General features: G+C 41.0%; 2 protein-coding genes across 3 annotated transcripts; one reads left to right on the plus strand and one right to left on the minus strand.

The window, feature by feature from the left end:
* The first annotated feature begins 2427 nt into the window (after positions 1-2427).
* On the plus strand, positions 2428-17100 carry scly (selenocysteine lyase). Of its 2 annotated transcripts, XM_080430780.1 has the most exons (13): positions 2428-2518; positions 3945-4045; positions 5368-5477; positions 5974-6074; positions 6587-6773; positions 8153-8280; positions 14041-14196; positions 14442-14548; positions 14678-14714; positions 14939-15022; positions 15103-15205; positions 15398-15473; positions 16320-17100. In XM_080430780.1, the coding sequence occupies exons 2-13, from the start codon at positions 3951-3953 to the stop codon at positions 16471-16473; spliced, it is 1338 nt and encodes a 445-aa protein (XP_080286906.1). In that variant the 5' UTR covers positions 2428-2518; positions 3945-3950; the 3' UTR covers positions 16474-17100. The 2 variants fall into 2 exon arrangements, with proteins under 2 accessions (XP_080286906.1, XP_080286907.1); XM_080430781.1 differs by lacking the exon at positions 14041-14196.
* Positions 10117-11775, minus strand: LOC308086362 (SRSF protein kinase 1-like; the record flags this gene model as incomplete). The annotated part of the gene is made up of 1 exon (XM_080429883.1): positions 10117-11775. One exon carries the CDS (start codon positions 11773-11775, stop codon positions 10117-10119), a length of 1659 nt encoding a protein of 552 aa, XP_080286009.1.
* Positions 17101-17311: the final 211 nt, after the last annotated feature.

Below are 17311 nucleotides of genomic sequence, written 5' to 3' on the forward strand. Positions count from 1 at the left end.
TGTTGGCCTATTCTACTGGTGTTGTTGCCTGGTTCCTTACTGATTGTAGGTTTTTATGAAGGAACTATACTGTAGGTGTCAGACATACCTGTATAGATCCATCCAACAAGTGTGTCGGATATGGTCACTTTCGGCCCGACTGGACGTCACATCCTGTAGTGTAGACAATAATGCTATAGGATATATTACTGTCACTCAATGTAACTCTTATTTTAATATCTGGCCATATCCAGCTTCAACATTATAGTCTGTCAGCCTTTGCAACACCCCCACAAAACAATCCCCCCGTTTTATGACCATATCTTCATTTTCTTGTGCTTCCACATCTAAACATTTTCTTTTGCTTCGTCAAACTGCACCAGTAAGGCTCCCTTTTCTTTCTCTTCATGTGATTTTGCATTGTATATAAACCTGATTGCTGTGAACTGTGTATTATAAGGGTGTACCCATTTATACAATCTTAAATGGGCAGTAGTTAAGTCATTGTCTATTTGAGTGTGTTGGAGTTGAGCGTCAAATGTTTGTGTACACTAAACACATTGTCTTATATGAAATAAACATGAAGATTATGCAACACAACCTGATGTACTCCTCCTCTTTCTATGGTATGTTGCAGTGGTGGAAAGTAACTTAAGTACATTTAGTCATGTACTGTACATAAGTGCAATTTTTAGGTACTTTTACTTTTTAATATTCGTATACTTTATACTTCCACTTCCTCAGAATTAAATATTGTTATCAGAGTATTTCTATATTGTGGTATTACTGCTTTTACTTAAACTAAAAAAAATAGTACTTCTCCACCACAGCTCTTTCTAATGTTGTCTTTCATGTGTACAACACAGACTGGCCTGGCCGCCATGCTGGGTGACATGACATGCAGAATGCAGAGATTCTGACAACAACACACATTTTCTGTTTACTTGTGCTGGAGAGACAGGGACACCCCAGACAGTTATCAAACAAACATTCTAGCAATGATTACTATCAGAATATAGAGCTATTGAACACTTACATGACTGCACCTTTAAATGATATATATAATATATATATTATTATCAACAACTTGTGTAGGCCTAATTTGAGAAAGCTCTACCGACACTTATTAATTAAATAAAAACTATTCTCAATGTATTGCTAATTTGTTACCACTTTAAACTAAAGTGTCAGCTTGATACAGTTAGTGTAGCTGTGGTGAGAGAAGAGGTTTCTCTGTTCCTTTATTGGACGAGAGTGCTGGCGCAGTTGCCATGTCAGCTTATTATAAGCGACTTCATTTTTTAAGTGTTATTAATACTGACAGCCAAGACCGCTGCCATTTATAACTTGATTCCAGTAAGCGTTTTCGTTTTTTATAAACTTTTGGTCTTGGCTGCCGAACTGTGATATGCATGAGAAATATAACCAATCAATCACCACTCCCTGTAGGGTTTCGAAAAAGGGTTTTGAACCCTTTGATTGATTGATTGATTGATTGATGATTGATGATTGCTGATTGATTGATTGATGGATACTTTATTTAGAAGTTTGCAGAAAGAAAGCACATGAAAGTACAGTTTAAATACAAGGTCAACTAAATAGGATTGAAAAGCCCATGAAAGCCTAATGGCTTGTTTCAAATGGGGTCCCCACTCAATTCATAGTGAATTGTCCTACACATCTATCTTGACGAATTCAGAATAAAATTAAGATTTAAAAAAATTGCAGAAGAAAAAGGAGAAGGGAATGTTGTTTGTCGATTTTTTTGCACTGATTATTTTTTAAGGCATCTGATTTGAGATTCAAGAATGGCCTATAGTCGCCTAAGTCATATTTTTTTAAAGGACAACTTCACCCATTTTCAACCTATCTTCAAATAATTGGTCCTCACTAATGCTTACGATAAAATGGTAAAAAAAAAGAAATCTACTCTGTCTGTGTCTCAGATGGTAGAGCTGTGGACAGTTCAGAAACCCGCCTAACAGTGACATCATCATTAGGCATGTTTTTTTAAAATCAAGATTACTTTATTTTTAAATTTGTTTTATGAACGCGAGAACAATAGCTTCTATTATAGCATGCTATTGCTAACTTTCCAGGAATAGAAAGCCTGCAGTTATATTAGCTTGGATTCTCCATCGATGATGTCACTGGTAGGCGGGTATCTGAGCTGTCCACAGCCCTCTTCTGAGACACAGACAGGGTAGACAAAAATGTTACCATATTATCATCAGCATTAGTGAGGACCAATTATATGAAGATAGGTTGAAAATGGGTGAAGTCGTCCTTTAAGTGAAAAAACTGAACTAAATATAGTATATATAATGTGTATAACAAATTAGAAAAATGATTAAAAAGATAGACTTGGGCCATCATTTTAAGAAGGTGACATTTTTCAGCTTGTATTGCTTGTTTCCTTTGCGTTATGTGGCAACCCAGTGGAGTTTTACCTCGTTGACAGCTGTAGTGTGTAGATGTCTAGCTGATCATTACCACTGATAGCTGATCCATTCATAAAGACGTTACGCCGTTTTACAAGGTCAGCGACTTCACACACACACACTGACACCAATAAAAGTATAAAACTGACACAGAAAAGCAGCCTTCCGTGACAAAACGGAGATAAAAGATGACAGCACTGTTTACGTCTGTGTAACAACACTGCCTGCTAGCTTATTAGCATAGGAGCTAACTGTCACTGCTGCTGTTACACACTAAACAAAACATGACCAAGAATCAGTTTGGTTGTTGTTCAGACAGACAGACATTGTAAAGTTCCTCATGTGCCTTGATGTGATGACATATGAAACCGAATTAAACGGCCAACTAGTTAGGATACCTGGACAGTGGACACACACACACACACACACACACACACACACACACACACACACACACACACACACACACACACACACACACACACACACACACACACTGACACACACACACACACACACACACACACACACACACACACACACACACACACACACACACACACACACACACACACACACACACTGACACACACACCTGCCATGTTGTTGTCATTAAAGTTAGATGTGACGTGGAGTATTATTGCTGTTGCCCCATCCATCCTTTGAATGACAGCCTTCCACTTCCGGCACTGTCTGTCTGGTTGAACATTTAAAAACCAGTGGTGTAATTTAAAGTAACTAAGTACATTTACTCAAGTACTGTACAGTCTGTACTTATAAGTACACCTTTCAGGAATGTTTACTTTACTGGAGGGTTTCCAAATTTCAATACGTTTACTTCCACTACACTAGGCATAATGTACTTTAGTCCACTATAAAAACTTTAGTTACTATAGTTACTTTGTAGATTTAGATTATTATTATTATTATTATTACGAAATGGAACACACATTAACCACTTCAGCCCTATGTATACTTGGGCTATTTGAAAATAGCCGATCTACAAGCTGACAACATGTCGCTTTGTGAGCTTGTAGTTCTGTAATTTTCAAAGCAATTTTCATACATTTGGAAACTTGTGAAATGGGACATTCTGCATAATGAGTAGGCCTACTTTTACTTTCAGTACTTAAGAGTGTACACATTGTGAGTGCTTCTTCCAGCACTGTAAAAAACTATGTGTCTAATAATAAAACTATCTAATAACACTGTTATAATGACATGTCATCACTGCATGCAGTGTCCACGGGTGAATTTAGCACAATTTGACCCAATTATTTGGTTCTAAAGATGTAGGCTATAGGTCCAATTTTGCTTTGTATTAGGCAGACTTTTCTATCCATGGCAATTAAGCTTCTATTGCAATTGTGTGGTGTTACATTTCAGTGTTTTCTTTCTCTCACACAATGTCATTGGATTTATTTATTTTTTCTTTCTATCCTCATTTCATTTTGTTATGTAAAGCACTGTGTAAAATGTGTTGTGAAAGGTGTAATATGAATGTATTAATATGATTTGAACTAGGTTACTATGGCTGACCAACACGAGGACATCACATTCCTAAAAGGCCATGATGCATTCTTTGGCCATAGCTTCTCTCTGCATTCGGAGACCAGTGTAGACAGGTAGGTACCACCACTGTACACAGTCATGGTCACAGTCAGGTCCCATTTTTTGGGTCCCGGACCTATTTTTATGGGTTGTGACTCCTGAGTAAATATCCCTTCTTTTTTATCGATTTTTTTTTCCAAACATTTTTCAAAAGAATTTCAGAAAATTAAACAACAAAACACTCAAGAAATAGTGAAAATAGCAGATCTACAAGTTCACAATGTGATGTGAGCTTGTACAGAAGTAGATCAGCTATTTTCACTTTTTAATAGTTCTGAAATGGTTAATTCATTCATGGTTAATAATAATCTTTTGGATCTCAGCTGAAAAGGATTGGGAGCCAATGATGTAGCTCATATTTACCAAACATATTACGCTTTTCATCTTGGACTTTAGTTTTCATTCAGGAAAGTGTGTTATGGTCTTTGCCTTAAATCCCTATGTAAATAGGTATTTTTTTTATCACATTCAAGGTATATATAATGTATCCATCCATCTTCAACCGCTTATCCGGAATCGGGTCGCGGGGTAACAGTTCCAACAGAGATTTCCAGTCTTCCCTTTCCTGAGCAACATTAGCAACTTCCTCCTGGGGTATCCCGAGGCGTTCCCAGGCCAGTGTGGAGATATAATCCCACCATCTGGTCCTTGGTCTGCCACGGGGTCTCTTCCCAGTGGGACGTGCAACAAGGACCTCCCTAGGTAGACGCTCGGGAGGCATCCGTACGAGATGCCCGAACCACCTAAGCTGGCTCCTTTCCAAGTCGAGGAGCAGCGGTTTTACTCCGAGTCTCTCACGGATGACTGAACTTCTCACCCTATCTCTAAGGGAGAGGTCGGCCACCCGTCTGAGAAAAATTATTTCGTCCGCTTGTATCCGCGATCTTATACTTTCGGTCATGACCCACTCTTCATGACCATAGGTGAGAGTAGGAATGAAGATTGCTCGGTATATCGAGAGCTTTGCCTTCTGGCTCAGCTCTCTTTTCGTCACAACAGAGCGGTACAGTGACTGCAATACCGCTCCTGCAGCTCCGATTCTCCGACTGATCTCCTGCTCCGTCCTCCCCTCGTGAACAAGACCCCGAGATACTTAACCTTCTTCACCTGGGGCAAATTATATATATATAATGTATGATTAAGACAATCTAACATGGACTCCAAAGACCTATATACTTAGTTGACTGGGGTCCCCCAGAGCTCTGGTCAACCTAGGTTCACTAATCACTAGTATTTTTTGCTGAATGTTTGACCCCAGAAACATTGGGACGCTAGGATTCATGTGTGGTTAACACGATGCTATTGCTAATTAGTATTGCACCTTTGTGTGGAACAGAATCTACATGGACTATAACGCCACCACGCCTCTGGATCCAGAGGTGATCCAGGCCATTACCGAGGCCCTTCAGGAAGCATGGGGAAACCCCAGTAGTAACTACATCGCAGGTGAATGTTTGAATACTGCATAAAAAATCTTACAGTTGTGTCATTTCAAGTCATACTGTGTAACCTTTTCAGTTAAACAAAAGTTATTTTCAGTTATTTTTTATATAATCTTTCACTGTTATATTTTTTCACATTAACCCTGCTGCGTTCCCATTGAAAAGCATTAGCAAAATCCGCCCGCATAGGCAGAATTAAAGTTTGGTGTGACCGCACCCTCAAATACTAATTTCACGAGTGTCTGCCGGTACTAGAAGCCTGCAGCATTCCAAAAAGACGACTACAATGAACGTTACACAGTGTGACTTTGAGAGTTATTTTTCAGAATCAGTTTACCAGTATGTAATGGGAATTCATTATTTGATACTTACTAATGTGATTATAGCCTACATACATTAGAATTGTCTTGTGTGCCCTCTCAGGTAATGTTATATCAGAGTTCATACAGTTGGTGCCAAACAAATATGTGTGTTTTGTAATGCTTTATTTCTGACATAAGGTGTCAAGGCCAAAGCCATCATAAACCAGTCCAGGGAGAATGTAGCAAGAATGGTTGGAGGGAAAGCAGAAGACATCATTTTCACTTCAGGTGGAACTGAGGTACACTAGTAACCTTAGTGTTACATTATCATACCCTCATTTGGAAAAGCCGTTACAAATATTTGAACATTATTGGGGCGGCCGTAGCTGAATGGGTAGAGAGAGGCCGCCTGTGAAACAGAAGGTCCCATGTTCGATCCCCGGCCCCGGCAATGTGTCGAAGTGTCCCTGAGCAAGACACTTAACCCTTAACTGCTACCCCCCTGTGCTCAAGTCTGACCACTTGAGCAGCAATCAGCTGGGTGAAGCTGAAAACAGAATTTCTCCCAAGGACCGCCGGATCAAATAGATCAAATTTATTATAGCTATAATATTTAAGTTATGCCCGGGACACACAGGCAGACATACAGTACATACACAGATGTTGTGAACTCATAGATATAGATAAATAGATTATTCCTCTCTTAATTGGCATTGTCTTTGTTGTTGTTGTTCTTTTTACAAAATGTTCATGGCATCTACTCTGACCGTAAGCATCTGCTAACGTGTATGTTTTAAATCCTGTGTAATAGGCTAATAACCTGGTGTTCCACACTGCCATGGAGCACTACAGAAGAAGCTGTGAGGCTGCAGAACAGACTGAAGGGCTGAGACGTCAGCACAATGGAAGTGTTGACCTTCCTCACATCATCATCTCCAACGTGGAACACGACTCGGTCAAACTGACTGCCCAACACCTTGTGAAAGATGGCAGGGCAGGTAGGAGAAGCTGCAATACGTGTATTATGTATTGTTTTAAATATCTTTATTGTGAAGCACAGGATAAAGACATACCGTTAAGATTCAAACAATTATGAAGTGCTTCCCTATTTTCATTTTTTCAAAAACATACACACAAAAATAAACAGCTACAATGAAATTAATACAAACAAAGCCAAACTGTACATACGTATGGGGTGAATTCCTGTTACTGGTTCACAAGCAAGGCTGCCTTTATATTTCCAAATACAAACATACATATTATGTTCACTCAATGTATTATGTACTTATACATCATTATTAGGGCTGTAACTATTGATCCTTTTCTTAGCGATTATTCTATCGATTACGTTTTTGATTAATCGAATAATCGAAAAGCATGTCGTTTTGTATCAACGAATCGATTAACCACTTATGCCCTATTTTATCCTTTGTCACACACAACGTGGGAATGTCATTCAGAATAGTGAAAAAGCCGATACAATTGCACAATACTGTACGTCATGATATGGCACGTAATGTTGTGAGCTTGTAGATCTGCTATGTTCAATATTTTTGAAAGGTTTAGAATTTCTTTGAACATTTTCGCCTGTAATGACATGCCCAAAATAGCAAATTATTATTAATTGATTATTTTATTAAATGATCAGTTAGCGATTATTTTGTATTTGCGATTAAATTGATTAGTTCAATTAACTGCACCTTTATTATATGGCCCTATCGGTGACCTCCCCCCTTGGCTGTAGCTCCGGGACTCACATACTATTGAACTGCCATCCACAATTGGGGCAAAACTGTCTATTTTTGTCCTATTTCCGGATGTCGTATCAAAAATGATAAGGTACTACAGAGTTCTTACAGATGTCTTTGGTAATAAAAAACTGGGTTATAAAATGATATTCTGCTGTGAAATAACTGTTTAAATCAGGTTTTGTTTTTAAACACAGAAGCGTGTTCCTGATCAGTAGCTGATTGGGTTCGTGCTTCTGTGCTAAATTCATGCACAGGCTGTGTAAATACCCTATTCAAAGTAGTGTAAATACCCTATTCAAGGTGAGTAGTCGTTTACTCACCTTGTGATGTCTTGAATACAATAATTTTCGTTTAACATTCCTTTATGATGGTGAATGAAGAATCCAAAAATGAAAATACTAAAAGAAAATACTAAATTGAAGTAAATCGGGGAAAAAAAGAAATTATATTCTTAATTTTTGGATTCTTCATTCACCATAAAAGAATGTTATACAAACGAAAATTCTCCCCGTATTCAAGACATCACGGGGTGAGTTAACGAAAAATAAAGTACTTTCTTTGGTGAACTACTCCTTTAATTTAGCCGCAGTCGCAGTCACAGCAACTACTATTTGTTTTCCCCTCAGATGTGACCTGTGTGCCTGTTTCCAAGGTGACAGGCCGGGTGGAGGTGGAGGACATAATGGCTGCCATGCGTCCCACCACCTGTCTGGTCTCCATCATGCTGGCCAATAATGAGACAGGAGTCCTTATGGTAAAGTGTGCTTCATACTTGGGTGGTCTGAAGCGTCTGATATAATAAATGTATCATTGTGAACGATTGGTTTCATGAACAAACCATTAACGATAAGAAAGTTAGCAACACCTGTTTTATGACTTTTAAAGCTTAAAAAAGCTTATATAAGAGTTTTATAATAAAGGAAGTCAATGGGGCTCTGATCGGGCTGAATGTAATATATAGATGACTGACATCCTACTGTAGTTGAATGACTGTTTGGGGCGAATATGAAACATCCACTAGAATCTAGTAACTAGATTTGTTAGCTGTGCCAGTTTTAACTGTCAATAAATTTTTAATTTCTTTATTTTTACTTTTTATGACCTTTTTGAATTTTGCCCCTGACAAATACCCCATATTACTAATAAGAAATTAAACCACAACTAAGCCTTTTCACAAAATAAAAAAACCCTGGAAAACCCACCTTAAAAACTAAATAAAAATAAAATATAATGAAAAATTGAAAACTATAACAACCAGATCATACTGAATTACTGCTAGCTTGCATAACGCCTTCATAGTAGGACTAGTACACGTCATCAGGTGTGATGGGTTCTCCAAAGAGGGTTGATACAATCTCCCAACAGCACATCCTACAGTAAACATCCATGGGCCTTTCCCCTTGGGCACCAATTTCTTCCAGAAGGTTAGGGCCTTTCCCCTTGGACTCAACCTTCTTCCAGGAGAAGGCTGGATTGAATTTTCACAGATCATTGAAGGCCTGGTTCCAGTTGTTGCCACCAAATATGTACAGCTCTCCATTGTAGACGAAGGCTGAATGCCACCAGCATACTTCTGAAAGAAGCTGTGCTGAGACAGTTGGTCTGTGTCAAACACACTGATGTTGTTGTACTAGTGGTCCTCGGCCTGGTCCCCTTGGCCCCCAAATACAAACATCTGTCTCCCGACCCGAGTATGGTGACAGAGTGACCTAAATTTGGGCCTATTCCATATCATGTGTCAATAATTAAATATTATACAGTACTATAACTAGCATACATTTCTATAAATCCATTGTTCATAATTAGATGATTAAAATAACTATATCATGGTCATTGCAACAAGAAATCATATTTATTTAGAGTATTATTATTATTTTAATAATGCATTTATTTATTTATTTATTGATTGATTGATTGATTGATGGTTGATTTTCAACATTAACATTTAACAGGTTCATTCTTGTTTTGCTTTTTTAACAATCAAGTGCAAATGGGGGTGTGGGACCTTGTTGAAAAATAGCAAGTAGTGTGTGTACAATCGATTCGATACTTTCACGGTTTTTAACACTTCACTGCCCGTGGGCAAGATTACACCAAAGCATTCATCAAGGAATCTCCAAATGATTTGTTTCAGATGAACCCAAACTAACCTAACCGTTTCTATTGGTGAGTCTCTGCAAACCTAATGTTACATAAAATATATACTGGACAAATGGGCAGTCTGTGTGGTGACCCAGCTAGCATGTCCTCAATTTCATATCACTGGATGACTGAATTCCTATTAAATCTGAAAGTCCAGTATGATATCTGACATTACAACTAGATAGGAAAGGAAGTGCATAAAGACAAATAAACAAAAAGAGAAGTCCAATCCAGCAAGTAACAAAAGAATCAACAGAGACCAGCTGTTAACGTCCTTTATGACCCGTGTAATCTGTAACCAGGATACATCTTCAGCAGCCAGTCTCTTGTGTGCATGTGTGGATGTGCAGCTTCTGAGCGCCCTGGGGATGCAGACAAGATTGCAGGTACAAGAACACGCGCTGGCTCACGGGATCGTGTCCGTGTTTGTTTAGGGTTTTCAGACTTTTCACACATCCAGTAGAGTACCATGGGTCGATGTTATCTTTTCACAACTAGCTTGCAACTGCTGGCAACTGAGCCACGGGTGGGAGAGACACTGGGCGGCCGTGGCCCTCTTCTCAGACACCTGGTCCAGCATGGGCAGCAGGAAGCTGCTGAAGCACTGGGCCTCCTCCTCGGCCCACTCATACTTCTCCACCAGAACATCTTGCAGACCCCAATGCTTCGGCTTGGGGATGTGTCGCAGGTCACCTTTCTTGGTGAAGAACTCTTTGGAGTATTTGCCTGATGATATCAGCTCGCTGGGAACTTTACCTAGCAGCTCAATGATCATTGCTATGTGGTCTTCATCTTTAGCGTAGTCATGTCCAGTGCGGGGCTCAAACAGGTAGTCTCCTGTGGCCAGTTCAAAAGCCATGCATGCTGTGCTCCATATGTCTGCTGGCGTGCTGTAACTAGCCCCCATCAGCACCTCCGGAGAACGATATTGCCGCGTCTGGATGTCCTCTGTAAAGTGCTTGTGCACCCAGCAGGCGTTGCCCAGGTCAGCAATCTTGACCTGCAATTTGTCAGCGTTCAGAGGATCCAGGGGGTTTACCAACAGACTACCTGAGGCTTCATTCTGACCCTCTTCTTCGGCACCTTCCGTGCTCTTGACCTGCAATTTGTCAGCGTTCAGAGGATCCAGGGGGTCTACCAACAGCCTACATGAGGCTTTATTCTGACCCTCTTCTTCAGCACCTCCCGTGCTCCCTCCTCCTTCCAATTCCATCACCTCTTCCTCCTCTCCTTCCTCCGTCTCCCTGAACCTCTTCTCAAGCAGCTCTGCCTCCTTTTTTTGCTTCTTCAAAATCTTCTTTTTGCTCTTGGACATCTTGGCCATTGCTTTGGATGCCATGGCTGTGCTCACTGCAGAAGCAGAGGGTGGCAGGGCACCAGTCCTCTGCCATTGAGCTGCCTCGGCGGCCATCTTCTTGATGTAGGGCTCATTGACAGTCAGAAGGATATTCTCTGGCTTGATATCCGTGTGTATGATCTTACAGTTGGTGTGGAGGTAGTCCAAACCGTGAAGAACCTGTCTTATGATGCTCTTGACACAGGGCACAGGTAGGCCTTGGTAATTGGACTTGATGATCCACTTGAGCAGGTGATGACCCAACACCTCAAACACCATGCACACATGCGTGCCGTTCATGCCAGAGATCTTGAAGTCATCCAGAAGCTGTACTACTTTCTCTCTGCTGTGGTCACCAGGGTCTGTGTTTCCCACTGATTTCAGGAGTTGGATCTCATCCAGCGCCGTTTCAGTGTAGTGTTCAGCGCTCTTCACCACCTTCATTGCCACAAAGCGTTTTCCCTGTTTGTCCCAGGCCAGCCACACTGTGGAGAAGTGCCCCCAGCCCAGCTTACGTATCACATGGTATCGCCCGTTGAACAAGTCCCCGATCTTCACATGGTGATATCCACCCTTGCAGTAGTCACCTGGGTCCTCTTGCTCTTCCTCATCAGAACCTAGGATATCCTCATCCTCCTCTGGTAGAGGGGAGTCTGCCTGGCATGCCTGTGAGCCTGTTCCATGAGCACAACCAGACCAGGATTTTTTGCCATTTTTCCTAGGCTTCGTCCTTTTGTTTCTCACCTGCATCATAATTACACTTCTGTCCATACAAAAGCGGTTATTGAGCAGGGAAACCCTCTTCTTCTGGCCCTGTCAGTTTAGGTATTTCTCTTGCCGACCACCAGACCACTTATTACCGCTGCTGTGTAAAGAATGTAATATTGTGCTGTGAGCTATACCTTATATTGGTTCAGAGGCACAAACATCACACAAAGTTTGGCCAATCCGTGATGCCGATTTGAACCGATGCCCATATATGGGCACATACTGACAACATCAGGGATCCCCATATATGGGCATAATAGGGACAAGTTATCAGAATGGGCATAAAAGTGACACAGGCAGATAATATTTGTCTGCCTGTGTCACTTTTATGCCCATTCTGATTCTGATATGGAGATCTCTATATCCTGTATATATTAAAAATCACACCCAGTGTGAAGTGGGCGGTGTGGTCATCACAGTGGTCATCATAGTGATGGAAGCTCACTTCCAAAAAAAATGGATTTTTGGAAGTGCATAATCCTATTTATAGGGTATTAATGTCATCATGTGTCACGCTAGCCAATCACAGTGCTGAATAGAGTCAGCCAATAGAGTCAGCCAATCACAGTACAGCTAGGGGTCTACTAATGGGCCAATCACAGTGCAGGAAACTAATACTAATGAGGTGTCCCAACTCCACTTATAGGGGCGGCTACACCACCCAAAAATGGCTAATGGGAGGCCCGGCCAGCGGGCGAGTAGGCGGACCATGTCATCAGGCTCATGTCACTATGACTCAGCCATACTCCATACAGTATAAGGAGTTCCCAAAGCAGCTACACCCAAATATGGAGTATGTTGTCTAAACTCAATGTGTCATTACATCAGGCGCAAACAAATCAGTCAGCTCCATACAGTATATGGAGCTCTAGAACAACAATCACTACCATATATGGAGTTTGGGTTGATATTCGTGACCTAATATGGCACCGATCGGCTGGCGATGTAAGGGCTGCATAGCGGCCTGAACTCTAGATGTGAGGGCCGCATAGCATCCCCTAACCTTTAGTATGGCTAATTGATCACCAGCGCAACCACATCCCAGGTAGGCTCTGGAGATCCCCACGCTACACAGCAGCAACTCATGTGCTCAGTGGAGCACTTATGTTTGCCATGCGTGTCCATATTGCCAATATTTTTAATGGGAGGGCCGGCCGGCCGGCGGACCACCGCGACCTGTGACTATGACTCAGACAACCCCGTCACTATGACTCAGACATAACCCTGTCAGATGGCCATATATGGGCGTATACTGATGTTTATGAGCATAAAAGGGACAAGGACTAAAGATAAAGAGATTTATTTCATTCATGGGCTCTAGCACGGCACCCGGCTACGGTGAGAAGCCCGGCACGAACGTCACGCCCTCTAGGCGCCGGCCAGTTCCCTCTTCAAATTAAACCTCCTTTGTCCTGTTTCCTGTTACCCTTGTAACAACCACGGCACGAACATCACAGTGTATCCTATGCTGACATGAAAGTGATACAGGCAAACAGATACAGAGATGTCCATATGGACATAAAAAGGACACAGACAGACAGACAGACGGGTACAACGGGTGGATTTCTTTTTTAATTATGGTACTTTATTTTTCACTTCAGAGCTTTTGCTGTTTACACTATGTGTTGATCCTTCAGTGAACAATATACTATATAACCCGCCTCCCGAATTCTGGCACTTATGATAATGTTTGACATAGTTACATTTTTTGTCTCACTAGTGAGAGCGCAAGGCTTTATGCGCAATGGCAATGTTGTCCAGTTCAAACCACTTTAGTCCGGTTGGGTGTACTGTAGCTAGTGGAGCTGTTAGACTCTAGCTAGGCGTGATGAAGAGGACTTGTAGTGACTTAAGTGTTTTCTTACCCCATGGAAAAGACTCCGTCATGCCATATTTACAATTCACTGCTGTCCTCATACACACACTGTATGAATATGACTCAATGTAGAATATGCAACCGCATGAGGTTAGTTCATGCTTACATCAATAAGACATGACATATATTTCTGTTAGGTTGCTAGGATATTCGCAATAAATGTATTAAGCTTGTTGATGTTCAATAATCAAATTCATGTCATTTTGGGTGGGAATAATTGTTCCTGATAAACAGCACAGTGTGGATGTCGTAATGTATGTACTCCGTAACGCTGCCTCATTTGTCAGCCTACAAATCCTCCCATTCTCTAGCAAAGGTCTTCCAATCACTTTTGTTTTAAGAATTCCTTACAGTAATACAACTCCTAAGAAGCTTTTTGTTCCTCTTTGTAGCCGGTTCGAGACATCTGCCAGAGGATAAAGTCTCTTAACAAGCAACGACAGTATCTCAGAATCCTCCTCCACACCGATGCTGCCCAGGCTCTAGGGAAGATCCAAGTAGACGCCTGTGACCTGGAAGTAGACTACCTGACCATTGTAGGACACAAGGTCAGAGCTTCACCCCTTAAACCCTATATACTTCAGTTGACCGGGATCCCCCAGGGGTCTATACTTAGTCCCTTCCTTTTTCCCCTCTATACCAAATTGTTGCAAAGCGTCGTGAGCTTGTAGATCGGCTATTTATGACATGCCTAGAATAGGGACACTAGGGTTCATATGGTTAAATTACAAATCATTTGCTTCACCGGAATAAAGAGGAAATGTGCTATCTAACATTTTTGCTACATTTATAGTTCTATGCACCACGGATCGGTGCCTTGTACGTGAATGGCCCTGGAACAAAAACACCAGTGTATCCCATGCTGTTTGGAGGAGGACAGGAGAGGAATTTAAGACCAGGGTAATTTCCTTGTCTGTTTCTTTGGAATCCTAGTCAATCAACTACCAATGCATGCATGAAATCTTGACTGAAATGTGTATGAGTTGAAGATTTATACTTTTGAGTCTCTTTTCTCTTTGAATGTTGCAGTACTGAAAACACGCCAATGATCGCTGGTTTGGGAAAGGTATGTATTTGACCAGATTTCGAAATGATTACTTTAAACTATTCAATGTATCATTTTCAATGTGATTTATATATATATATATATATATAATATATTTAATTGCCTAGTTTACCACAAACTCCAAAAGACAAGAGCATGTACTATATATCTTACTTAGGTATCAAATGTATTTGTGATGTCATGTCTTCACCATTTTTACAGTAATCAAATTATTTGTGCGTTAGGCTTCAGAGCTGGTGACCGCCAATCTGTCGGAGTATGAGAGTCAGATGCGAAGCACCAGACTTTACTTGGAAGAACGGCTAAGGGTACGTGAGTTTGCAACTGACAAACTGATTTTTTTTGTGAGACTGTAGTTTGATGTCAGTATGTCCGCATTTTTTTCCAGGCCGTTTTGGGGGAAGACAAGATCCACCTTAACAGCCATTTCTCTGGCTCTGACTCGCTCCCTAACACATGCAACGTGTCAATCCTGGGCCCACGATTACAAGGTGATATCACGACACGCTTGACCGCGTGTTCTGTTCTGTTGCATGTAGTCTTGTTTTGACCTCCCACTCTGAACCAATGCCTCCTCCCAGCCCTGCGCATAAAGTCGGTCAGAGGCAGGTCAGCAGGTCAGCGCCTGGCCCGTTTGTAAACTACAAAGTCTATGAATGATTAATCTGTCTCTCCCACGTTAGGCCGGAAGGTATTGTCCAACTGTACGAGGTTGTTGGCCAGCGTAGGTGCCGCCTGCCACTCACACAGCGGAGACAGGTAAAGAGCAGTGGTGTAAAGTACATTTACTCAAGTACTGCACTTAAGTACAATGTTTTGGGTATTTTTACTTTACTAGAGTATTTCCAATGTTCAGTACTTTTACTTCTACTCCATTACATCTCAGAGTCAAATATTTTACTCCACTACAATTAATTGAAAACTTTAGTTACTGGTTACTTTGTGTATGTTGATTATTACAGTATTACAAAACATACATTAGCCACTTCAGCCCTATATACATTTCGGCCATTTGAAAATATCCGTAAGTACATTTGGATACCAATACTTTTGTACTTTTACTCAAGTAAATTTTGAATTATTTTACTTGTAACAGAGTATTTCTACATTGCAGTATTGATACTTTTACTTAAGTAAAAACTTTGAGTACTTTTTCCACCACAGGTAAAGAGTCTCTCTTTCTCTAATAGAATAATTCAGCAACAAGAACTAAGTAAAGTGAACCGTTCCGTGCCGTGTGGTGAAATGTATTTCACAGGTTCTGGATTTGTTTCCATACACTACGGCTTCGGTTTCAGATAAGGTTCTCAGAACCTACTTTGGGCCCTGCTCAGTAGTTGGTACTAACCTTGAACTTTCAATTTATTCTAAAAATAGTGAAGAGTAGATGGAGAGATCTACAAGCTCACAGCGTGTCACCTTGCAGCGACTTTTGAGCGTATAGATTTTTTAAAAAGATTATTTAAAGACGTACCTCCACATCACAGAACTTCACGGCTTCTGGAAAGTTCTGGGTTAACCCTTCGTATTCAAAAAGAGCCATAAGTCACCCCAACATTTATGAATGAAACAAGTTGATGGAGATGTGCTTTGTCTGTCCTCCAGGCCCTCCCATATCCTGCTGAGCTGTGGCATCCCCCCAGACGTGGCAGCAAATGCCCTTCGGTTGAGTGTGGGTCGGGGCACCACGCGTGCAGATGTGGATGCAGTGGTGGAAGACCTGAGGGACACGGTGCAGCTGTTGGAACAAGCACCCTGATGTACGCTACGGACAGTGCCGTTATTATGGACCATCAATGCTTTGTAATTTTTTAGTATGTAAACTGCTTTTAATTTATTTAATGTTCAGTGAAAGTTAGTGAATTGCACGTGAATGTATGAACTTTCCTGGAGAATGCTGCCATTAATGAAGAATGGGAAATGAATGGATGGATGGATAGTGGACGGACTGATGGACTGAAGGACGGATGGACAGATGGGTGGGTGGGTGAATGGATGGATGGATGGGTGGATGGATTACTTGCTTACTGTGTTGAAAGACCATCTTGTTGACTTGTTACAACCTCAGGTAAGTGCAGTAGCTCATCGGTTCTCCTGCACATTAACTGCTCATGCTGTGCGGGAAATCGTTGAATTATGTTTGAACATGACTTATGTTATTTTTTAGGTCAGTGCTTGAATTTATTTAATTGCTTTAAACTACTGTGACATGCTATTTCAATCCTCTCATAGCCTATTCTATAACAGTGTAGTTTATAATAAGAGAGGTATGGATTTGGAATTGAATGGTATCGTTGTTTTTCATGTACATGTACTGAAACTGTGAGGTGCTTCATGCATCTTGTAATTCCAATAATAAAAACAACACACATTTTAATAATTTAAACTTTCTTTTGTGTGCAATCTCATTCCTTGATGGCTTTAATCTCCAACATCTTCACAATTGCTTTTTTTATTCACTCCCAGCTGAATTAAAAAAAATTAAATAGTTGTGAAATAAAAACACACTCATCGTAATCCTCCATGGCTTGGCAGTGACTTCTCCCGTTACTTAAGTTTCCGTGCCGCCTCGGTTCCCCCGTCTCCAGTGAAGCGCG

The sequence above is a fragment of the Gymnoscopelus braueri genome (assembly GCF_963280865.1).
Source record: "Gymnoscopelus braueri genome assembly, chromosome: 6".
Classification (NCBI taxonomy): domain Eukaryota; kingdom Metazoa; phylum Chordata; class Actinopteri; order Myctophiformes; family Myctophidae; genus Gymnoscopelus; species Gymnoscopelus braueri.